At 45.3% G+C, this 20013-nt stretch overlaps 1 protein-coding gene across 1 annotated transcript in view; it reads left to right on the forward strand.

The window, feature by feature from the left end:
- The window catches only part of LOC144606695 (transcription factor GATA-4-like), a 28800-nt gene extending 11072 nt beyond the window's left edge, over nucleotides 1-17728 (forward strand). Inside the window, exons 2-6 of the mRNA XM_078423002.1 lie at nucleotides 1017-1183; nucleotides 8705-8830; nucleotides 12052-12139; nucleotides 15680-15804; nucleotides 17173-17728. Coding sequence (XP_078279128.1) covers nucleotides 1017-1183; nucleotides 8705-8830; nucleotides 12052-12139; nucleotides 15680-15804; nucleotides 17173-17310 — 644 coding nt within the window. The 3' untranslated portion in view covers nucleotides 17311-17728. The remainder of the gene's footprint in view (nucleotides 1-1016; nucleotides 1184-8704; nucleotides 8831-12051; nucleotides 12140-15679; nucleotides 15805-17172) is intronic.
- Nucleotides 17729-20013: the final 2285 nt, after the last annotated feature.

Here is a 20013-nt window from a genome sequence, read left to right on the forward strand (position 1 = left end):
ACACCATGGCCCAAAGTTTCAGCTCACCTCACCTCCGGAACACGTTTAAAACTCAGACTGACATCACCCTCCATTCCAGCCAGCCCTGTCAGGCCGCTCCGGGATCATTGCTGGCTGATTAGAAACATAGAAAATAGGTGCAGGAGTAGGCCATTCGGCCCTTCGAGCCTGCACCGCCATTCAATATGATCATGGCTGATAATCCAACTCAGTATCCCGTACCTGCCTCCTCTCCATACCCCCTGATCCCTTTAGCCACAAGGGCCACATCTAACTCCCTCTTAAATATAGCCAATGAACTGGCCTCAACTACCTTCTGTGGCAGAGAATTCCACAGATTCACCACTCTCTGTGTGAAAAAAAACTTTCTCATCTCGGTCCTAAAAGACTTCCCCCTTATCCTTAAACTGTGACCCCTTGTTCTGGACTTCCCCAACATCGGGAACAATCTTCCTGCATCTAGCCTGTCCAACCCCTTAAGAATTTTGTAAGTTTCTATAAGATCTCCCCTCAATCTTCTGAATTCCAGCGAAGCATTCTAAAGCAAAGTTCACTCGGGGTTTTCGGCCTTTTACAAAGATCATTTACCCCCAGCAACGGGAACTGCGGGCTGGCATTCCTGTAACATCTTTAGTGACAGCCCCTTTGCTGAATGCAAGACTAGTTCCTCGCCACCATTTTCCCATCAGTAACTTGTACGCCGACAATGCACCAACAGTTATAGTTCTCATTAGAAAGGAGAACGAGAAGTAGTGATGGACTATTCGCCCCCCCCCCCCCCCCCCCCCCCCGGCTGCACCATTTAGTGATATCTTTGATCTCAGCGCCATTTCTAGCACTCGTTCCATGTCTAAAATCCACCGATGCTTGATGCGGTTCTGGACAACCTGCATCCACATTCCAATACCGCTGGTGTAGAGCGATAGATAGACTGTGGTACTTGTCATTTTATAGCATTGTTTATATTTCTTCTATCAGTGTGCGTGGCAATCACTTGGAATCTTCTTTCTACCTAGAACTACTTGATGATGTCCTTGAAGGCCGGGAGTGCGTGAATTGCGGTGCTATGTCAACCCCACTGTGGCGGAGAGATGGAACTGGTCATTATCTGTGCAATGCCTGTGGACTGTATAACAGAATTAACGGGATTAATCGGCCCCTAATCAAACCTCTCAAACGACTGGTAAGATACAAGGAGAAGCGTGCAGCAGAGCGGATTGAGGGCGTTAGGTTAATGCGCTGTTGAAAGAAACAAAGCGATTTATTTTATTTATACAATCAGAAACATGTTGCCTGAGCAATAATCTCAAAGCCGACTCTGCCGCCAATGAATGGCTCCCGCACCTCCATCAAGGTGATCAACGTTCAGCATGAGGAGTTCTTCACGATGACTAGGGAGTTTGTTTTCAATGTTTGTACTCACTTTGTGTTAGTCATGATAGAAAGCTTTAGGGGAAATCTAGAATATTTTTCTTGTTTTTAAACGAGTAAACATAACGTGCAAGACAGTTAATATTATTAATTATTAATAATTTTATTAATAATGACATGTTAATATTAATACTCCTCACTAATTCAGCCTTGCCTATTTTATTTTGTGACTAGTTTTACTGCTTTGATAACCTTCGCAATTACTGGTTTTAAGACATCCTGGTTATGTTTTTTAAAGGGAATTCTTTATTATGTACAATTCCTTAACATAACAGCGCCTGGTAAAGTTGCTGCCTCACATTGCCGGAGACCCGGGTTTGATCCTGACCTCCGGTGCTGTCTATGTGGAGTTTGAACGTTCTCCCTGTGGCCGAGGGTGTCCTCCGGGATGATCCGGTGTCCTCCTACATCCCAAAGACTTACTGGTTTGTGGGTTAAGTTGCCTCTGTAAATTACCGCAAGGTGTCGGGAATGGATGCGGGAGTGATATAACATGGAAGTACATGTTAACGTGTAAACGAGCGACCAATGGTCGGCGTGGACGCGGCCGGCCGAAGAGCACGGTTCCATGTTGGTATTTCTAAAACTAAAAACTAACAAAATTGAGCTTTGGAAATCGCAGCTTATGCGGCTATTGTCTGTTAGCAGGGGGATAAAACAATGTGGTAAAAGAACATTTCATCTCTGACCTGTGTATACTCCATGTATTTTTATACCCGTGCCCTGGGAGAGTGGGTACGGAGAGGATGTTTCCAAGAGTGGAGAGTCTAGGACCTGAGGTCATAACTTCAGAATTAAACGACGTCCCATCAGGCAGGAGATGAGGAGGAATTCCTTTAGTCAGAGCGCGGTGAATTCAATAGCTATGGAGGCCAAGTAAATTGATATTTTAAAGGCAGAAAGAGATAGAGTTTTGATTAGTACGGGTGTCAGGGGTTATGGCAAGGAGGCAGGACAACGGGGTTAAGAGGGAAAGGTAAATCAGCTATGATTGAATGGCGGAATGGACTTGATGGGCCAAATGGCCTAATTCTGCCTCTATCGGTTATGAACATGAAGTTCCTTCTGCGGACACGTTCCCTGAGCTGGTATTGCAAGAACTACTGTAGCCGATTGGAATCGAAGCATTGTCCATTCTCCGTGCTCTCCTCATATCATCCTTAGCTGAGACAAGGTGAGATTCGTTGCCTTGAATTGATAAGAGTTTTCTAAAATAATTTGAGCTTGAAATGGTTACATGCAGGAATACAACACATTCCAAGGGAAGGCAATATGGACTCGCCAGCATGGCTATCCATCCGGATTGAGTTCACAGCTGATCTGTAACCTTACTTCGAATGTCCCGTGTTATGCTCATTCCTTCTATCAATCCCAGATGCAACACTCACAGTTGATTTTGCATCAATGGCTGTTTCAGGGAGAGAGTTCCGAGTCTGTGGAGGGAATCTTCCCCTGGTTCATCGAAACAAATAGATGGAGCAGGAGTAGGCCATCCGGCCCCTTGAGCCTCCCACAACAAGACGTCCGGTTATCTTTTGTCGCCACAAAATGCTGGAGTAACTCAGCAGGTCAGGCAGCATCTCGGGAGAGAAGGAATGGGCGACGTTTCGGGTCGAGACCCTTCTTCAGACTGACCTGCTGAGTTAACTCCAGCATTTTGTGAATAAATACCTTCGATTTGTACCAGCATCTGCAGTTATTTTCTTATATCTTCTATCTCCACGTCATTTCCCTGCCGTGCCAGCATACATACCCCTTCTTCACTTCAAACCCCCAAATCTACCGAGGACGAGAAAGGGCGGACAAAGGGAGAGAGGATCGGTGTGGATCGGCAGAAATGGGAAACGTGTACAGTGGGAGAAGTTAAATGAAATTGAGAGAAAAATAAAATCACTGTTCGTGCCATTGGGTTGTAGGCTACCGTAGAGTGCTTTTTTTAAATTTTTCTACTTCCAAGTTTTCCATTCCCTGCCACTCCCGCACCTCGTTAACTTGACCCGTGGGTGACACGCGAAACTGCAGATGCTGGAATCCTGAGCAAGAATACAAGGCAGCATATGCGCAGGGAGTAGGCAGATAACGCTTCGGGTCGGTACACGTCCTCACACTGCTGGAGTGGGGGGGGGGGGGGGGGGGGGCTGGATAAGAAAGGTAGAGGTGGGGCAAAGCCTCCAGAATGATACGTACATATAGGTGAGGAGGGTGTGATTGACAAATTAGTGGAGTGAGCCATAAAGGCTGGAGGTGAAAAGGAGAAAAGGGGTATCAAATAAAAAAGGATGGGGAGTGAGTGGTAGGGCCCGAGGAAGCGATAGGGCAGATAGACACAAAATGCTGGAGTAACTCAACGGGACAGGCAATATCTCTGGAGAGAATGAATGTGTGTCGTTGGATCCACCATGTGGTAAAATAAAATTTCCCTCTGATATGTGTACTTCATATATTTTTATACCGTGGCCTGGATAGAGTGAATATGGAGAGGATGTTTCCACGGCTGGAGAGTCTAGGACCAGAGGTCATGGCTTCAGAATTAAACGACATCCCATCAGGCAGGAGACGAGGAAGAATTCCTTTAGTCAGAGCGCGGTGAATGCGTGGAATTCATTAACACAGGAGGCTATGGAGCCCAAGTAAATTGATATTTTAAGGCATAGATAGATTTTTGATTAGTACGGGTGTCGGGAGTTATGGCGAGAAGAGGGAAAATGGGGTTAGAGTGAAATTTAGAAGACTGGAATTTAGAAGACTGAGGGGGGATCTTATAGAAACATATAAAAGTCTTAAGGGGTTGGAGAGGCTAGATGCGGGAAGATTGTTCCCGATGTTGGGGGAGTCCAGAACCAGGGGTCACAGCTTAAGGATAAGGGGGAAGTCTTTTAGGACCGAGATGAGAAAGCATTTCTTCACACAGAGAGTGGTGAGTCTGTGGAATTCTCTGCCACAGAAGGTAGTTGAGGCCAGTTCATTGGCTATATTTAAGAGGGAGTTAGATGTGGCCCTTTTTACTAAAGGGATCAGGGGGTATGGAGAGAAGGCAGGTACAGGCTACTGAGCTGGATGATCAGCCATGATCGTATTGAATGGCGGTGCAGGCTCGAAGGGCCGAATGGCCTACTCCTGCACCTATTTTCTATGTTTCTAAAGGTAGATCAGCTATGGTTGGCCGAATGGCGGAATGAACTTGATGGGCCCAATGGCCTAATTCTGCTTCTATCAGTTATGAACTTATGAAGTTCCTTCTGCGGACCCATTCCCTGGTCTCGACCCGAAACTTCACCCATTCATTCTTTCCAGAAATGTTGCCTGTCCCGTTGAGGTAGTTACTCCGGCATTTTTTGCCTATCTTCGGTTTAAACCAGCATCAGCAGTTCCTTCCTGCACATCCCTCTTGGGCAGTATACTGCTCAGATTCCGTTTGGGTGGCTTACAACCTAACGGTATGAACATTGAATTCTCCAATGCAAGCAATACCCCCTCCCTCTCTTTCGCCAACCGATTCCCACACACATCTCCCACCCGCCCAGTCACCCCGCTCCCTTCCCACCCTCCGTACGCTCATCCCCATCCCCAGTCGCATATATCTCTTTTATTCATCATCACCCCCTCCCCATCCCCTTTCACCCGTATCCCTCCCTCCGACTTCACATTTCACTTCTCTTTATTTGTCTGACCCCCTGCTGTCGTTTGATCCAGACCCGCAAAGCTTGATTTCTTCCAGCAGTTTATCATTTTGCTGCAAACATTTTCCTCCAATGTTAGCTATCGTTTGCAAATCTTCCCGTGGACTCTGCAACTGAGTGAAATTATGCAACCTGCGGTCATCCCATCCAACATTGCGGACAATGGAAATTTACCAACAGAAGACGTTGGAGCAACTGTGCTACTCATATCACTGGCTTTTTATTCTCCTGGCATTTCATGTCCCAAGAGGCCATTTAGCTTCGCGGCCATGTTCTGACATTTATGGTTAATCTATATCTTAACTTCAGCTTCGGCCCATGGTCCCCAACGCACATCTATCTTCACATTCTACCCCAATTACATTTAAAACGTTTAACCATACTAAATGTGTTTCTTACCTTGAGACTATTCGCATTCTCCAAAGATCGAATATTCAATATAACGTTAAACTAGAAAATGTATTTGTATATGTTCTGCACAAGCTTCCCCTTAAACAGCATTAGCAACTAGTTTATTTATTCTCATTTTTAATACCGCAATGGCACATGTTGTAGTTAGCAACCATTAAACAGGCCACATCAAGACAATTCGATGCTTGGTTTTTAATATAAATCCAAAACGTTCCCAATAGAAAACGTAGAATACAATAGTTTGTATACTGATATTGCCTAGTTGTAAAATAATAATTATCTTCACGGTTATTGTGACAGGCAAATATAAACCTTCATTCGATAATTATAACGTAACTAATTCACAAAGAGTGGTTGTTGCCATTCAGAAAGCAGGTTCGTGCAGCATTATCTGTTTCAAGGCCCTGTAGATCAAAACAGAGGGTTGGCTGTGTGGTGTTTGCACGTTCTCACTGTGGGGTTCCCCCGGGTACCCCGGTTTCCTCCACATCCCAAAGATGGGGGGGGGGGGGGGGGGGTTGTAAGTTAATTGGCCTCTGTAAATTGCCCCTAGTGGATGAGAAGGTGGGATAACATAAAACTCGTGTGAACGCGTGATCGATGGTCCGCGTGGACTCGGTGCGCCGAAGGGCCTGTTTCCACGCTGCATCGATCCATCGATTCAATCGTTGAATCCAGTAATAGTGACGTGGAACTGTCCGACCTCTCTCTGTTTGAGAGCGCTACAACAGGTTCATACTGGGTTTCCACGAAGCTATTTTTGTAGAAGAAGCGCTGTTTTATTGTGGACCGTATCTATATTAATCTTTTGTGGATCTGTGGAATTCTCTGCCACAGAAGGTAGTTGAGGCCAGTTCATTGGCTATATTTAAGAGGGAGTTAGATGTGGCCCTTGTGGCTAAAGGGATCAGGGGGTATGGAGAGAAGGCAGGTACGGGATACTGAGTTGGATGATCAGCCATGATCATATTGAATGGCGGTGCAGGCTCGAAGGGCCGAATGGCCTACTCCTGCACCTATTTTCCATGTTTGCGTAGTTTGTGTGATAATTATTCTTATTTACGCTGCCCTACATATCTGCAGCGCTCATTATTAAATACTCGTGAGAAGATAATTACTCTCACGGTATCCTCTTTATCGGAATTTAAGCTTGCACTGACTGCAAAGGGGGAGGGGGGGGGGGGGGGGGGGGAGGAAGGGGGGGGGGGAGGGGGAGGGGGGCTACAAACACCGAAGACTGTTTACTGCAGTTAATAGATGCAAATAGTAAAGCGAAGGTTTCGCGGAGTTACTGAAGGGAATTCGGTTTGATCCTCAGCTTCACCCGAGATAATTAAATTGAACTTAGATATACATTGGGCCCATGATGCACACTTCGTTGTAAATTAATAGTACCATCAAAGCAATTAATATTGTGATCAGGTTCACCAGAGACGTGTATTTTAAACAAGTAACTGTTAATGTTTCAGGCCCCTCAATCCATCCATTAATCAGCAAAACGATAAGGGCGGCAGGAATTTCATTCACATGTTGAAATGTTTTTTTTAGCCTCTGGTTTATCAACCGGGTAGCTGTTACGATAATAGTGTCTGTAAAATGTAATCTGGGGGCTTACTTGGACCATTCCCGACCCAATGTGTGCTCAGTGTGAGATGTCTGTTTGTTAATGTGGTACCAGTGGTACAATATACACATGTCCGTTACCCCGCTCATAAGATGAAGATTAGAACGACATCCCAATGTTTGTTTTATTGTTACTTTCTCAGCGCTCGCTGGCAGAATGGGATCCGGAGCCCAGATCAAATATGTGCTCAGAAATAATCCTTGGCCAGTCCTTCTAAACGGAAAACAAGCTATTTGGTCAATTATTGATGAATTGTCAGTCCAGCTTGAAGATAGCGTTGCCACCTGTCCACACTTAGACAGGTTAATCCGCGCTTTGAATGCACGTTCCTGACATTTGAAATATGTAAATCAGGCAGAGGGAGACTTTCCACTTTGACCCTTCTCTTTGCGACGTGAAAGCATTTTATTTATTAACGCCGTGATTATCAGACAGCGCTAGGAATGGTCCTGACCTCGGTCTACCTTTTCAAACCGAGACGGCAATTCCCCCGAAGAGAGATGTTGGCTTCCTGCGCCGACTATCCTGACATTGTTGTGGGTGGAACGACACAGTGATGATCCGCTCACGCAAGGGGGGGGGGGGGGGGGGGGGGGTAGGGGGAGGAAAGCGGAGGGAAAGTAGAAGCAAGCCGGGTCTGGTACCGCAGTTCGCCGAGGATATCCAATCTGTTGGGGAACTGTACAGATGAGGTGAAAGGCAAGCAAAGGCAAAAGGCAGTCCCTCTCCTCCCCGGTGGAATATGGAACTCCTTGATGTTTAATGTGAAAATAAACAGGTGAGAAACAGGAATAGATGCAAATGTGTTTCAATGACTGAGCTTACACATTCCTCGCCAGTAGGACCAGACCTTTCCCCATCCTTTTCCAAGAATAAGCGCTCCTTCGCCAAAGAGAACACAGCTGTGTTCTTTCACATCTTTGCCTCGCGTGTCTTGCCCAGACAGCTGGCAAATTCGGAACTGCAAATATAAAAGAATCACTTGGCAACCGGAACGACACCCCAACAGGTTTCTGCTTCTGAATTCACGCGTCGGTCAATTATATTAGCCAGTCATCTGCAGTAACTCATTAATATTATTGTTGTCTCAGACCACCTTGGGATAACAGAGCTGCCCCGACAGCCCGCGATATAACAGTGCACGCCCATTGCGAGGTCAACTATTCAAAGGTGCATAACTAACAAAGGCCACTGTGCATTATTAAAGTCTAACAGCTAGTCTTAATAGCCTTTACTTATTAAGCAACAGTCAATATTAAAGTATGTTGTCTTGACTGTCAGATAGGCTAAATGATTTACGGATGAGACCAAAGGTCCAATTTGTCATTGTTCTGTCAATAAGTTGGATACAATTAAAATGATTCTTGAACTAAGGCAATCTATGGTGCTAAAGGTTACTGGAAAACAGGGAGCCATTGGGAAATGTGTTTTTAGATTCCTAGAAAGTCTTGCGCAATAGTAAATTCCAAGTTTCCAATGTGGAGGTTGATAATAAATGACCATCGTCATCTGGGAAAGTGGCTGTTCGTGGGCAGTAACGCCGTCTTTTCTCTGCTAGTCTGCATCTCGGAGAGAGGGACTCTCTTGCTCCAACTGTCACACCAGTACCACCACCCTGTGGCGGCGCAATGCGGAGGGAGAACCCGTGTGCAACGCGTGCGGGCTCTACATGAAACTCCACGGGGTGAGTAGACTGAAAGGCGGAGCGCCGTCCGCAAGCGCGTCTCGCTCAAGAACCCCCGGTGCATCCCAAACACACGTAATAAACTCACCGCTGACACACTCCACCTTTTTGTGTCAATCTTCGGTTTAAACCAGCAGCTGCAGTTCCTTCCTGCACATACACCCAGGTTACATCTGCTTCTCCTGTAAATGTTAATTTAATTTGGATTTCGGCTGGGAACAGAACTTAAGGTATTTAAAATTCTGCGTAATTTGTAACTGAAATGATGGGATTTAAATGAGGCTTTTGCCGCACGAACCAGCATTTTTCTTCCTGTCCTTGTCCCCCAAATGGAGCTTCTATTGTTAATTACTGTTTGGTTTACAACTCTGTGTTTAATGGAAAGACGGAACCAATACAAATATGAAATGTTCTGTTTGCTCAGTAATGTGTCAGTTCTAAGGTCGAGTACGTGGATATCGATACGAAATACACATACACCTGAAAATTATTGTCATAGGAACTGTCATAGAGCGGCACACTGGCGCAGCCGCTGCCTCGGCACCAGGGATCCGGGTTCGATCCTGACCGTGGGTTCTGTCTGTGTGGAGTTTGCACGTTATCCTTGTGACCGCGTGGGTTTCCTCCGGGTGCTCCGGTTTTACTCCCACATACCAAAGACTTGCGGGTTTGTAGGTTAATTGGCCTATGTAAATTGACCTAGTGTGCAGGGATTGGATGAGAACGTGGGATAACATAGAACAGGTATGAACGGGTGATCGGGGTAGACTCCACGGGCCGAAGGATCTGTGTGCATGCTGCATCTTTCAATCAATCAAAAAATCGACCAAAAGGATACGAAGTGCTGGAGTAACTCAGCGGGCCAGGCAGCATCTCCAGAGAACATGTTCCTTCTCAAAGAACATAGAAAACATAGAAAAATAGGTGCAGTAGTAGGTCATTCGGCCCTTCGAGCCAGCACCGCCATTCAATATGATCATGGCTCTCTCTTGAAAACATCCAGTGAATTGGCCACCACTGCCTTCTGTGTCAGAGAATTCCACAGATTCACAACTCTCTGGGTGAAGATGTTTTTCCTCATCTCAGTCCTAAATGGCCTACCTGTTATTCTTAAAGTGACCCCTGGTTCTGGACTCCCCAACACCGGGAACATTTTTCCTGCATCTAGCCTGTCCAATCCTCTAAGAATTATAGATGTTTCTATAATATCACCACTCATCCTTCTAAATTCCAGTGAATACAAGCCCAGTCGACCCATTCTTTCATCATATGTCAGTTCCGCCATCCTGGGAATTAACCTGGTAAACCTACGCTGCACTCTCTCAATTGCAAGAATGTTCTTCCTCAAATTAGGAGACCACAATTGCACACAATATTCCCGGTGCAGTCTCACCTGGGCCCGGTACAACTGCAGTAAGACCTCCTTGCCCTAAACTCAAAACCTCTTGCAATTAAGGCCAACATTCCATTAGCTTTCTTCACTGCCTGTTTTACCTGCATGCTTACTTGCAGTGACTGATGTGCAAGCACACCCAGATCTCGTTGCACCTCCCCTTTTCCTAATCTGACACCATTCAGATAATAATCTGCCTTCCTGTTCTTGCCACCAAATTGGATAACCCCACATCATATGTACCACATTGTACTGCATCTGCCATGCTTCTGCACACTCACCCAAACTATCCACGTCTCCCTACAGTCTCATAGCATCCTCATCGCTGCTCACACTGCCCCCCACGCTTTGTGTCGTCGGCAATCTTGGAGATGTCACATTTAATTCCCTCGTCTAAATCGTTAATATATTTTGAAAAATAACTGGGGTCCTAGCACTGAGCCTTGCGGCATCCCACTTGTCACTGCCTGCCATTCTGAAAAGGACCCGTTAATTCCTACTCTTTGCTTCCTGTCTGCCAGCCAGTTCTCTATCCATGTCAATACCTACCTCCAAACCATGTGCTCGAATTTTGCACACGAATCTCTTGTGTGGGACCTTGTCAAAGGCTTTTTGAATGTTCAGATACACCACATCCATTGGCTCTCCCTTATCCATTCTACTTATTACATCCTCAAAAAAATACAGTTGATTAGTCAAGCATGATTTTCCCCTCATAAATCCATGCTGACTTGAACCGATCCTGTCACTGCTTTCCAAATCAACTCAAGCATCTTCCCCACTACCGATGTAAGACTAACTGGTCTATAATTCCTCGTTTTTTTCTCTCCCTCCTTTCTTAAAAAGTGGTGTTACCTGAGATGCTGCCTGCTCGCTGAGTTACTCCAGCAGTATCTGTCCCTTTGTGTAAATCAGTATCCGCAGTTCATTTGTTTCTAAAAATGTGACCAGTCTAATTATCAGGCCGGAGTCGGCAAGTCGTGGGCTGAAATTCCACAACTTCAACAGGCTGGAAGCCCAGCGAGCGACTTTGCGTGAGATGTGAAACACAGTTCCCTCGGGTCGGCATAAAGGACCCCAAGGCACTATTTCGAAAAAATAAAGAGCAGAAGCTTTATCCTCGGCGTCTTGGCCATAGTTTATCCCTCACTCAACATCCACAACAACAAATTATCCCATCGCCAGAGCGCGATACGCAAAAATCACCTGCCTCCTTTTCTAAAACTGAAACCGCCCTTGAAAATGAAAAAAAAAAGTATCATTGGTTGTAAGGCACAACACCTGCAAGCTTCATTTTTTGTTTTGTTAAAGATCTCGTTCTGATCTGAAAAGAAAGAAATATTAGTGTTGACTCCACTTGACGAAGCCTGTGACTCCTGAGACTGGGGCCCCACGCACACATCATGTGCGACAGCACTCTCATTTCTTAAATAAATACGTGGTCCTATTTTAGTTCAGAATGTTATCCCACATACCATCTCCTAATTTAAAGATAATCGGGAGGCGAAGCGAGTGAGCAATGGGCTGATTTAAATGCCAACATTTTGTTTCTAAATGAATCCAGGGTATTAGTTGCAAGGCACCGTTTGACACATGAATAAAGTTACACTGTGATGCCTGATATGATTTTCGAGTTCAAATCACATCTACGGCGTCCTGCTTGATATTTCAAAAGTAATACTACAGAGAACAGTGGGGATGGAGTAGAGAGCAGTTAAAGCACAAACCGAGGCCATTCTGCCCACCATCCCCATGCTCTCCACCCCCCCCTTATATTTATACAATTCTTTGCTTGGCCATTTCACTAAATCTTCGCGTTGCTTGCTAGATACCGCGACCTTTAGCAATGAAGAAAGAAGGGATCCAGACACGGAAGCGGAAACCAAAGAATGTGAACAAAGACGCATCTTCCGCTGGTAAGCGACTGGTAACTTTCATCAGACAATCCTGCAGTACTTATTTGCCAGTATAGTCCAAGCATTGGGAAGGGGCAGTGGAATAATAACAGTGAAATAAGTGCACCATGAAGCTTGAGAATGCTGAAGCACTTTCAAGTGAAAATACCTTTATAAATCCTTATTACTTGTAAACATTTCCAGCCAATCTACAACAACGCAGGACACTTCCAGTTTAAATTCCATTTGGAATATTTTGGAGAACCAAGAACTCAAGAACCACGGGAGTAACCCAGCGGGTCTGGCAGCATCTCTGGCGAACATGGATGGTGACGTTTGGGATCGAGACCCTTCTTCAGACTGACTGACGCACCTGACCATGTTCTCCAGAGATGCTGCCTGACACGCTGAGTTACTCCAACACTTTGTGTCTTTTTGTGTACTAACCAGCATCTGCAGTTCTTCATTTCTCCACCAACGCAGGTCCTGCGAACAAATGCAAAATTCACATCGCTTTATAAATGATAGGAAATTTTAAAAAAATAATGAAGATACAGTTTATGGGAAATGCAAGTGCTGGCACAGGTTGTGTAATTATGTTAAAGGACATCGACATCCGAAGGACTATTGGTTGAAAGTAGGTTAGTACTGCTCAACGTAGCTCAGCTCAGTTGGTTCAAGTCAAGTCAAATTTATCAAGTCAAATTTATTTGTCACATACACATACTCGATGTGCAGTGAAATGAAAGTGGCAATGCCTGCGGGTTGTGCACAAAAAGAATTACAGTTACAGCATATAAATAAAGTTAATAAGTTACTAAACATAGCACAAAAAGTGTCGACAAAAATTTAGTCTCTGGGGTTATAAAAGTTGACAGTCCTGATGGCCTGTGGGAAGAAGCTCCGTCTCATCCTCTCCGTTTTCACAGCGTGACAGCGGAGGCGTTTGCCTGATCGTAGCATTTGGAACAGTCCGTTACTGGGGTGGCAGGGGTCCCTCATGATCTTGCTTGCTCTGGATCTGCACCTCCTGATGTATAGGTCCTGCAGGGGGACGAGTGTAGTTCCCATTGTGCGTTCTGCCGAACGCACTACTCTCTGCAGGGCTATCCTGTCCTGGGCAGAGCTGTTCCCAAACCAGACTGTAATGTTGCCGGACAGGATGCTCTCTACAGCCCCAGAGTAGAAGCAATGAAGGATCCTCAGCGACACTCTGAATTTCCTCAGTTGTCTAAGGTGGTAAAGGCGCTGCTTAGCCTTACCCACCAGTGCGGCAATGTGCGTTGCCCACGTCAGATCCTCTGCGATGCGGACTCCCAAGTATTTGAAACTGCTCACCCTATCCACAATAGACCCATTTATCTCGAGTGGCGTGTACGTCCTTGGATGTTTAGCCCTTCTGAAGTCCACAATCAGCTCCTTTGTTTTAGTGACATTCAAGAGGAGGCTATTGTCCTGACACCAGAGTGCCAGATCAGCCACCTCCTCCTGGTAGGCCTTCTCATCGTTGTTGGAGATCCGGCCCACCACCACAGTGTCATCAGCAAACTTGATGATGGAGTTTGAGCTGAACCTGGCCCCACAGTCATGTGTGTACAGGGAGTACAGTAGGGGGCTAAGGACGCAGCCCTGGGGGGATCCTATGTTCAGGGTGAGGGAGTTAGATGTGTGTTCCCCCATCCTGACCACTTCAGACCGGCCAATCGACACCATTCAGTCTATATAAGAAAATAACTGCAGATGCTGGTACAAATCGAAGGTATTTATTCACAAAATGCTGAAGTAACTCAGCAGGTCAGGCAGCATCTCAGGAGAGAAGGAATGGGCGACGTTTCGGGTCGAGACCCTTCTTCAGACACTATTCAGTCTGGGAGACGCCGCCGAGAAGATCGGTCAGAAGAAGGGTCTCGACCCGAAACGTCATCCATTCCTTCTCAATAGAGATGCTGCCTGTCCCACTGAGTTACTCCTGCATTTTGTGTCTATCTTCTGACTGAAGTACTGTTGAATTGGCATTGGCTCACACTTTTTGTCATTGAAGTTCGGCGGAGTGTTGCTGGAGGATGAGCGCCTGGAAGGTTTGGTGGACAGCTGTGGGCGAGGGGGGGAATAGTGGGTGCCGGGCAGGGTGGAATTGGTGGGCTTACAGTTGGCGAGGGACAAGATTGCAGTCGAGGGAAGAGGAGGTGGGGAATATAGGTGGGGGAAGCATAGGTTACCTGTCACGGTGGTATATCGGGAGTATCGCTGATTGCGGTGCATTAGTGATTGGAAGAGGCTTGGTGGTTGAGGGATGGTACGGGGTTCTGTGGTCAGAGGAGTGGCCAGTGTTGAAACTCGGTCCAATGGGCCAGGGCGAGAATGGCGGGTGAGCTCCAACATGATACTCATTACCCCTCTTAACTTACATGCATCGATTTCCCGTCAGCTTAGACTTTGCTCAAGCACTCAAAGGTTTTCCTGGAGTTTTGAGCATTTGGGGGGTGGCGAGGTGACGCAGCAGTAAAGTTGCTGCCTTCCAGCGCCAGAGTCCCGGGTTCGATCCTGACTACGGGTGCTGTCTGTACGGAGCATTCTCCCTCTATGACCGCGTGGTTTTTCTCCGGGGGCTCCGGTTTACTCGCACAGCTCAAAGAAGTACAGGTTTAGGGCTGAAGATGTCCTGGTTGGGTTGCTCCTGGGCCTGACCATCCACGAGTCACGGCTCCAGGCGGATGAGGGCTCTGCCGGAGCCGGCTGCCTGCCCCTTTTCCCGGGGTTAGGTCCGCGCCCGGGTGGTGATAGAGAGGGGCTACGAGCTGCCCAACGCGGGGGTGGAATGTGTCCTCAATAAGGATGGGAAAACAGTGATTTAATATTTAAGAGTATTTGTTTATTTTGTATTATGGTGGTGGGCTTGTTTGTATTTTTTGTGTATATTTCTCTAAATAGTTGTTTACAATTATGTTTGGGAAAAAATGACTACATATTTGTAGGTTAATGTTACATTATATGTTTCATGTCGTGTAGATAAGAATGTTGTATGCGTCCTGTCTCGCTGTGTGTATCCACACTCCAAAGACGTGCAGATTTGTAGGTTAATGTGACATTATATGTTTGATGTCGTGTAGGTAAGACAGTGTTGTGTGCGTGGTGTTCCACACTCCAAAGACGTACAGATCTGTAGGTTAATTGGCTTCGGTAAAAAATTGTAAATTGTTCTTAGTGTGTAGGAAAGTGTTAGTGTACACGGACTGGTGGACACGGACTTAGTGGCATGAAGGTCCTGCTTCCGTGCTGTAAATCTAAAGTGTAAATTAAATGTAACGTCATTCCTTCTGCCCATGTTTACTGCAGTGGCAAGCGTGCATGCTGACGGGCGTCTGTGCATTGGCGCTTCAATGCAGAGAGGTCCTGAACGAAACTAACAGCCCGAGCCACCTGCATGAAGTCCCACCGTCTTCAATTATGTTTCATTGTGCGGTGGAAGCGGTCACACGCGCCACCATATGTGATGCTGCTACCAGCTCCGAATGTCGTTTTAATTGACACCAACCCGATGTCTCTGTTTTTGTCCTTCAGCGCCCTTTTCCAGTTTGCCATCCACCCCTATTAGCACTTCTGCCGGTGCATTGGAACTCATCACACCAAAGACGGAGCCAGGCCTGTACTCATCCGCGTGCAGAGTTCAGAGAGTTAGCACCCAGGTAAGTCCGGGAAGCGGGGGTGACTTTCAATGGGTCAATGGTACTTTATTGCCACCTTTACCTAAATACAGTGACATTCTTTTTTTTTGTTGCATACAGTTCAGTGACAATCCTACCATACGTTCATAAGTTGATAAGTTATAGGAGCAGAATTAGGCCATCCGGCCCATCAATTCTACTCCGCCATTCAGTCATGGCTGATCAATTTTTTTCCCTGTCAACCCCATTCTCCTGCTTTCCCATAACCCCTGACACCCTTATTAATTAAGAATCTGTCAATCTCCGCCTTAAGAATATCCATTGACTTGGCTTCCATAGCCATCTGTGGCAATGAATTCCACAGGTTCACCACCTTCTGACTAAAGAAGTAATGCTACGTTTGGCACAGTCATATTAAGTATAAGATTATAAGATGGTAGGCCACACTGAGTCCATACAGCAGTCACCTTGGGTTCTGAGAAAGGTGACTCCGATGTTTCCTTTTGAAGTGTAAAGAAACAAAGTGCTGCCAGAGATGAATAGGTACAAATTCTAGTTGTGCTGTACTAATTGCCCCCTGTGACTTAGTACCACCATACCTCTGTCCCAACATCTTGGACTGGGTTGATGTTGGTATTGCAGGGATCCACCTCCTCTATGGTCAGAGTTTCCATCTGTCTGGGACAGGAGGCAGTATCTGGTGCACATGAATGGGACCCCAGAGCTTGGTGGGGTCAACAGACAATCAACCGGACAGGATGGTAAATCTGAGCATGAGAAGGATTTAGATAGCACGTAGGTCCGGTAATCTTCTCGGAACTTAAAGGAATCTTTCCTGGTCCTCCTCAATTGCAAGAAATGCAGTCAAAGGTAATCACTTCTCTGTGCCAAACTTCTTGCTAGCTTTTTTCTTTCAGGCTGCAAGCTTACACTAAATTTCTTTGTGCTAAATGGTAATATCATATATCATATCATATATATACAGCCGGAAACAGGCCTTTTCGGCCCTCCAAGTCCGTGCCGTCCAGCAATCCCCGCACATTAACACTATCCTACACCCACTAGGGACAATTTTTACATTTACCCAGCCAATTAACCTACATACCTGTACGTCTTTGGAGTGTGGGAGGAAACCGAAGATCTCGGAGAAAACCCACGCAGGTCACGGGGAGAACGTACAAACTCCTTACAGTGCAGCACCCGTAGTCAGGATCGAACCTGAGTCTCCGGCGCTGCATTCGCTGTAAAGCAGCAACTCTACCGCTGCGCTATATGATATTACCATTTAGCTACCTATTTAACCATTCCAACATTACAATACTAACGTAAGTGGCACACCCAATATTGCTAATGTTCCATGTCAACGTGTCCTCTGCTCTTTATTTCCAGGACACTTTAGGGACAGGTGGCAACAGTCTTCGCTTCAGCATTCCAACTTTGAAACTGACAAACTCAAATGAACCAAGCACCAGTAGAGAATCCAAGGGAGGCAAATCCTATCCCTTCGGAAGTATGGAGATGGTCTGACTCCAAACAGACTGCCACCACAATCTTCACAAAGCTAGTTTCATTAATGGAGTTTGCAACTAAGATACATTTTATCTGAATGAAAACTGGAAATGACGAAGAAGATACAAGAATGCCAAGAAGAGAAATCAAATGGAATGCTGGGTCATATCATCTTATAATTTAAAAGAGTGAGTGTTGCAGAAATGATGGCTTATTGCCAAGGTTTAACACCACCTAAATTCTCTGTAGGTGACCTTGGTGTATTCTGATCCAACATTGTTTGTAATTAAGTGCCTTATTTTGGACCACCATTTGCTGTATGTCTCTAACTTTCCACTTGAAATGGATATATTTGGAGTGTGCTACCTGGACCGTTGCACATGTGGAATAGTTTCAACAGACTTTGCCTCTGGTAAAAATACATTTGCATTTCATCGAGGAATTATTTTTTTCTTAGTGTAAGTAGTTCTTGTTCTATTATGGATGGTTCAAGCTAATAATAAAATACAACTTAATAAATTCAGATTGTCTCTTGGCTATGGGTGTCATGCCTGCAATGTGTTGGTTGTTTTAATTGAAGTTGGTTAAGTTGCAACCTCTTTGGACTTATACCCACAACAATCTGTGTATTTATCACAGAAAGAAAAGTTAATGATACCTTTGTGTCTGGGCTTTCAGGATTGTTTACTTGTTTGTATGAATACACATGAACACAGGTCAGGCTCACAGTATGGTGAATGGGTGTAAGGTTTTTATAAGAAGAAATATTTTCAGAAGGAACACTTCACTCTTTTGTAGTCAATTGGAGGCATTCGTCTTTTTATTTATAAGGGGTACTGTGCAGACAGTAGCTAATTTCTGGTTTTGTGGGAACGAATAATATAATTTGAGAAGAGCAATAGTAAGGTGCTAAATAAGGTAAGCCACAAAATGCTGGAGTAACTCAGCAGGTCAAGCAGTTTCCCTAGAGAACATAGATGGATGACGTTTCGGGTCAGGACTCTTCTAAAGATTGAATTGTCAGTCTGTTCATGAGCTGAAGAAGGGTCCCGATCCTAAACATCACCTATATATGTTTGCCAGAGATGCTGCCTGACCCATTGAGTTACTCCAGCACTTTGTGCCTATTTTTAAAACCAGCATCTGCAGTTCCTTGTTTCTGCTAACTAATTTAAGGCCAGATGACCAAATATACCCATGGAATCAACAGTATGCACAATAAAGGACTCTTTCAAGGAAGCTGGATGACAAGAAGCATCGTCAGATGCACTACAGTAAGTGTCACACACCAATGGTATCTTTACAATAACATAGTCCTGTGGCGGATCAGGCCACTCCTCGGGTCAGCCCCCTCGTTACGTGACGGACAGGTGAAAGGGGTTAAAAGCCAGACCAAGGGAAGGCGTGGATCATTCCCTTGGAGAACTACGCTGTGGGCACCAGCTCACAGCCTAATAAAGAATCTAACAAAACACTGCCTGGCGTCTTGCCTTTTCTCTGGCCTCCGCCAGGCCACTACATTGGTGACCTCGACGGACATCACAAGTAGTGATGTCGAACAATGGGCAACCCGGTCCTGCCGCCCTCGCGCAACCCGTTCCTGCCGCCCTCGGCCCTGCCGACCTCGAGGCCGTCTCCCTCAAACAATGTCTTTATTATTGATGGATAGAATGAAGGTCATTTTGCAGATACACGGCATGGTGAAGAAACGTGCTCCAAGATCTCAATGGACACTACTTTACTATATTCATAAATTACGCGCTGCATGTGAATATAAAGCACATTCACATATAGAGAATTACAGACTGCACCTGATTTCTATGGAACCATACTATCTCAGATGCATCCCATTTCTCAGGAAGCCAATATGTGGTACAGTTGCTTCCATTCTTGCACCTTTCATTCCATAGATGGCAGGGAGAGACAGAAGGGGCTGGAGGAATGGACTCTTGGGAATTGTATTATTTTAATGTCTCTCCTGGAATAATGAGTTAGACTTTTCTCCAACTTAAGCTTCAGGTACCTTTAAAAAAGCAAATGTTGCATCAGTATTTACACATGGTGAGTCATGCAATGAACAAATTGACGACATTGTCCTTTACATATGGCTAAATGGTTTGCTTCAAAAGCCTGGAATTTATGATAACATAAAGTCAATACAGCAGCAATTCTCAACATGTATGCCTTGGAAGCCATTGTCCAATTTATTCTACTTCTCCAGAACTATATTTCATAGCATCTCACCGACAGGCCTAACATTCACAGATAGTTAAGGGTGTGAACTAACCAGAACTTGTCTATTCAAGGATGTCAATTTTTAATGATGTGTAGTTTTAATTACAACAAGCAATATATCTGGCACTAATTATATACTTCTATCATTGTGGTGTTTCATACCTGGAACAACAATGGGCGTATTTTCTCTTCCACTCATCTTTTCTATTAAACTCATCTTATTTCACATTTACATACCTTATTTACATTTTTCCTAATTAAGGGGATTCTGCTGTAATTGTAAAAAAATGTCTGGGTTGGGATTAAGTCAGAGAATAAAATGAAAAGTATGTGGTTTAGAAGCACCTAGTTCAACAAGTAGATTCCCCACCCCAAAATTCGTCTGTGCAAATCACCAAATACTTCTTCCCGTTGTGGCCATCCACTATTCCGAATCATTACTGCAAATCACAGATCAAAAGCTTACAGAAAGCCTGGGACAAGTGG

The sequence above is a fragment of the Rhinoraja longicauda genome, chromosome 27, assembly GCF_053455715.1.
Source record: "Rhinoraja longicauda isolate Sanriku21f chromosome 27, sRhiLon1.1, whole genome shotgun sequence".
Taxonomy (NCBI): domain Eukaryota; kingdom Metazoa; phylum Chordata; class Chondrichthyes; order Rajiformes; family Arhynchobatidae; genus Rhinoraja; species Rhinoraja longicauda.